The sequence below is a fragment of the Poecilia latipinna genome, unplaced genomic scaffold (genome assembly GCF_001443285.1).
Source record: "Poecilia latipinna isolate Pla-1442-1.1 unplaced genomic scaffold, P_latipinna-1.0 Scaffold1397, whole genome shotgun sequence".
NCBI lineage: Eukaryota > Metazoa > Chordata > Actinopteri > Cyprinodontiformes > Poeciliidae > Poecilia > Poecilia latipinna.
The window spans coordinates 1-4,923 of record NW_015114013.1 but is presented as its reverse complement, the minus strand read 5'-3'; the positions used below and the strand labels follow the sequence as shown (position 1 = coordinate 4,923).

Genomic DNA, 4,923 nt, shown 5'->3' with positions numbered 1-4,923 from the left:
ACACCAGAACTAATGACGGACCTTAGAACAAACCAGAACCAATGATGGACCTCAGAACCAACCAGAACCAATGATGGACCTCAGAACCAACCGGAACCAATCATGGACACCAGAACTAATGACGGACCTTAGAACAAACCAGAACCAATCATGGACCTCAGAACCAACCGGAACCAATCATGGAGCTCAGAACCAATGATGGACCCTGGACCTTCTACTCTGACAGATGGGAACTACATCTCCCAACATGCATTCATTGTATCAGCAGACTCATTCTCTGTGAGGAAATCGAACCAATCAGAACTGATCAGAACTATCTGGTACTGCTGAAGATCAGGGATGAATCAGAACCACCACAAGTTGAGATCCATTCTGTCTGTGATGATCAGTACCAGCTGGTTCCCACTGATCAGCACACACACACACACACACAGAACGGATCGGAACCAGCTGATTTGTTTCTGGTGAGCCCAGATAATCAATCGCTGCAGAGCCGATACGGATCAATGGCAGACAGACAGTTGGTTCCTACTGCTGGAGCTGCGGTTGCTGCATGGCTCTGCTGCTGCGGCTGCTGCGTCTCTGGAATGCCTCCACCTCCTCTACCTCCTCCGTCTGCTCCTCCTGCTGCTGCTGCAGAGACTCACACCTCCTCTGCTCCTCCAGCAGAGGGACAGGCTGGGTCCTCCCACTGATCCTCAGCTGGAAATATCCCTCTCCTCACTCGGTGAAAATAACCTCAGCTCTGCTCCTCCTCTTCTTCCTCCTCCGCTCTCATGGCTGCAGCATCATCTTTCATACTCAGAGTCTCCATGTAAACTCCTCACCGACCGGAGCTGCAGTGTGTGGTATGACCAGCAGGGGGCGCTCTCTACACAACTGCCTCCCAGTATTCCCAGTTAACCACCAACAGCTCAGTGGGAGAGGAAGGGTCTCCATGGCAACCTGGAGCTCCTCCCACTTTTAATTTTAGACTTTGTTTTTCTTAAAAACAAAATTATAAATTTTTTTTGGGAAAAACAATTTAATGCAGCTGTTCCCTAAATGTGCATCATGAGATAAAACATAAATATTCAACCCCTGCAGCACAGTGTTTACTGTAGGAGTAAAAAATACATTTCTACTTATAAAAAAGTAAAATAATTATACACATTTTATTTTGAAGTACATTTATTGGATAAAAATACTTCAAATGTATTTTATTCTTATTTATACGTTTAATTTTGTCCCTCTTGCCCCTTCATACACCTGCTTTGGGAAGACCTGGCCCGAAGCATATTGATCAGCTCTGACCAGCTGAAGCCCCGCCCCCGGCCGCCCTGAGGACCCAATCAATGATCACACTTCAGGTCAGAAACTTTATTGATCCGTCAAACACTGACACAGACAGCAGGCAGGAAGTGTTGCCATGGGAACCTGAGGAAACCTGCAGAAGCTGGCTGTTGGCCCCGCCCCTACTGTGACATCACAGAGGGGCGGAGTCAGCTTTAGAATACAAATCTAGAATAGAAAGCTTAAAATAGAACTCTATGGAGGAACATTAGAAAGTCTGGAGCTCCGCCCACCGGGGGATGACATCATCAGGAGAGGAGGCGGGGCGCTAGTGTGACATCATCACCTGCTTCCTGTTAGAGTCCTGCTGACAGGAAATGATGACATCACACAGGATGCTGATGAGACCTCATCTTCATCATCGTCATCTTCATCAACTGCATGTTTCCAGCTGTCTCCGTGTCACCATGGAAACGAAGCCACTTCTGGTCCCGCCTCCTTCCAGCTGTACCTCAGTCACAGACAACATATCCCAGAATCCCTTTCTGTACTCATCCAGCTAAGCCCACCCATCCCGAAGAGGCGGAGCCTAAAGGAGATAAAGTGACAGCAGCACCTGAACCTGATTGGTTAATACCTGGCTGAGGGGGAGGGGCCAAAGTAAGGGAACTGAACCTGGTCAGTCACAACATGCAGCGGTCAGGTGCTGGGATCCTCGACATCTGATTGGCTCCTGTCCTCGGCCTGTGATTGGCTCTTGTCCTCGGCCTGTGATTGGCTCCCGTCCTCAGCCTGTGATTGGTTATTCTCCTCAGCCTGTGATTGGTTATTCTCCTCAGCCTGTGATTGGTTATTCTCCTCAGCCTGTGATTGGCTCTTGTCCTCGGCGTGTTTAAACATCAGGATGGAGTTGTAGATCTTGAGGGCGGGGCCGAGCTTGATGGACATGATCCTGACAATGTCCCGTTGGGTGAGCAGCAGGAAGGCCCGCCCATCTATTTGCTACAAACAAACAGGAACCAATCAGAACATAAATCAAAGGTTGATTCTGTGTAACACTCTGATGTCCTGATCGGGTCCAGTAGGGGGCAGATCAGGACCAGGAGAGGAAACCTGGTGGAGGTTTCCTCTCCAGTGGCCCTCTGTGCTTGGTGCGTGGGATGTCATAATCTGTGATGTCATTAAAGCAGGGGCCTGTGATTGGCCGTCTCACCTCGTCTCTGAACTGCTGGGCCTGATCCTCACATCCAGGAAGAGATTCCACAAAGTCCGACACCTGAGGAGACAGCACAGGTCAGCGGGTCAGCCGGGTCGCCATGCAGACCAGGCGGCGGTGCTCACCTGCTGGACGGTCCAGCAACGGACAGCGTCGGCGTGGAAACGGGCCACACCCGGCAACAGCTTCCTGTGCTGCTCCCAGCAGAGAGAGAGGTCGCGACCTGGTTGGGCTGACATGGCCGACAGGAAGACAGACTGATGGAGGACGGCCTGCAGACTGGACTCTGACAGATCAGAACCAGAACCAGAGAGACAGGTCAGGACCAAAACCACCAGAACCGGGTCAGTGTCAGAACCATCCTAGTGCTGCTGAGTCAGATTCGGGTCTCATTGGACACCAACATTGCTGTTACCTTGGAAACAACCTCTGTTTCCATGACAACGCAGCACAGCTCTGTTCCAATCATCTTACTGTCTCCATGACAACAGAGAGGAAGCTCTGACATCACACCCAGAGTGACCGGACCAGGTGGGCCGGGCCTCCAGAACCTTCCAAAATCTGGCGGGCCTCAACTGGACTGGATCAGTTCTGAGAATCAGGTTTGGACTGAACCCAACCTGAGGTTCTGATGGAGGTTCTGGTATTGCTGTGCAGACAGTTAGAGTCAGAGTCAGAACCAGAACCAGAACCAGAACCAGGCTGCAGCCGCTGCAGTTTCTTTGTTTCCCTATTAGTCCTTCAGACACGCCCCTCTGATCTCACACTCTGGTCTCCATGGAAACAGACTCTTTCTCTACAGCTATGGAGCAGAACTGGAGCGATCAGCTCCCCCTGCTGGAGCTGGAGGACACATAGGCCCGGTTCTGAACCCATGTAGAACCAGAACCAGAGGAACCTTACCTGGACTGATGGTTCTGAGGGGAAGCTCCTCCTCTTCCTGTTTCACACGCAGGCATTTGGTTGGTTGGGACAGTCTGTGGGCGGAGCCAGAGAGGACATCAGTGAAATCAAACATTCTTCTTCTTTGGTTTTATTAAAGATGGCTGCTTGGAACCAAAAAGGTGATCTGGGCTGAGATTATACTAAGGTTCTGTTGAGGTTCTCTAGCATCCAGACGATCCTCAATCGTTTCATTGCTCTACTTCCAGACTTTTATTCTTAAATTCTGCTGCTTGTGATTGGACAGAACACTATGAGAAGAGCCAATCAGAGAGCAGCTGCTCTCACCTGTCAGGTAGCCTTTTCCTCTTCCCCAGAGGCAGCAGAGGGACATCAGTGGACTCCTGCTTCACCTGGACGCCTCTGCTGGACAGGAGGAGAGACAGGAAGACGACAATGAGAACAAATTTTTTCTGCTTCCCTGCTCACCAGAGCAGAGCTTCCCCTGCTGACAGCATGAAGGATCATCCTGTAGTCCTTTCAGAATAAGAGCCTGCGCTCCGGGCTACCTGTGAAGGTGAGACAGGGAAACGGGCACCAATGTGACGGACCTCTCCCCACCCAGCCGGTCAGGCAGCACCACCTCCTTCCTCATGTTGATGTCTGAGTACGGACAGCCGAAGGCACTGGGGACGGACAGAGACACCCTGAGACACTGTGGACAGGTGGAGGGACAGGTGGAGGGACAGGTACCTGTGGTGTCCTGTATATTTGGCTCCTTTGATGTGTCCAACGCCTCTGCAGCCGGTAGTGGGACACACTCCCTGAGACGGGGACGGCAAGGGGGACGACCCTGTCCAACAGGAGACAGACAGGCTTCAGGACCCAATACCTACAGTCTTCCCTGTCCCACCTGTCTCTGTCCCACCGCCCCTGACCTGGGGGGGGCTCCAGCGGGTGCCCGGTGCGCTGGCTCCATCCCACCGGGTGGAGGTCTGGGTGGTCGCTGTCCATCCAGACGTCCAGCTGAGTGGACCAGCCGTCGTAGTGGACCTACGGGGACAAGCTGTCTGTCATCGTCCCCCTCTGATGACGTCACAGAGGTGACGGGAAGGGCGCCGTACCTTCACCCTGTAGTCCTCGGTGTCCGTCACCGTGGCGACACGGATCAGCATGGGGTTCCTCCTGTCCACCGCCTCCAGCCTGTGGTTCACCTGGAAACCGTGCGGAGCTCTCTGATTGGACAAAGGCACAGAGTGAGCTATCAGGCACCGCATGGAGCTCTCTGATTGGTCTCCGGTCTGCCTGGCCCCGCCCCCTCTCACCAGTGTGAACGCTGAACTGGGAGCAGCCGTGGAACCAGTTTCCTGCAGGTAGTCGTCCCACACAAAGTCCTCTGGGCTGGGATGACCTGGAGCACACCACTGTTACCAGTACTACCAGTACAACCAGTACTACAGTACTACAGTACAACCAGTACTACAGTACAACCAGTACAACCAGTACTACAGTACTACAGTACAACCAGTACTACAGTACAACCAGTACTACAG

At 52.4% G+C, this 4,923-nt stretch overlaps 2 protein-coding genes across 13 annotated transcripts in view; both read right to left on the bottom strand.

Annotated features, from left to right (window-relative positions):
- LOC106962306 (transmembrane protein 200C-like) overlaps positions 1 to 866 on the bottom strand; it is a 7,162-nt gene extending 6,296 nt beyond the window's left edge. For 3 of the 12 annotated variants that reach the window (XM_015056646.1, XM_015056651.1, XM_015056652.1), the window contains exon 1: positions 3 to 198. The gene's annotated coding sequence lies outside the window, so the exon portion shown is untranslated. The other 9 variants (XR_001427953.1, XM_015056644.1, XM_015056654.1 and 6 more) reach the window with 8 other exon arrangements.
- A 478-nt stretch (positions 867 to 1,344) lies between these two features.
- l3mbtl4 (L3MBTL histone methyl-lysine binding protein 4) lies at positions 1,345 to 4,794 on the bottom strand (the record flags this gene model as incomplete). The annotated part of the gene is made up of 10 exons (XM_015056619.1): positions 1,345 to 2,274; positions 2,486 to 2,548; positions 2,614 to 2,774; positions 3,392 to 3,465; positions 3,719 to 3,796; positions 3,940 to 4,056; positions 4,124 to 4,223; positions 4,309 to 4,423; positions 4,495 to 4,605; positions 4,696 to 4,794. Coding segments are annotated over 10 exons (1,221 nt in total), but the record flags the coding sequence as incomplete, so codon positions are not given.
- Positions 4,795 to 4,923: the final 129 nt, after the last annotated feature.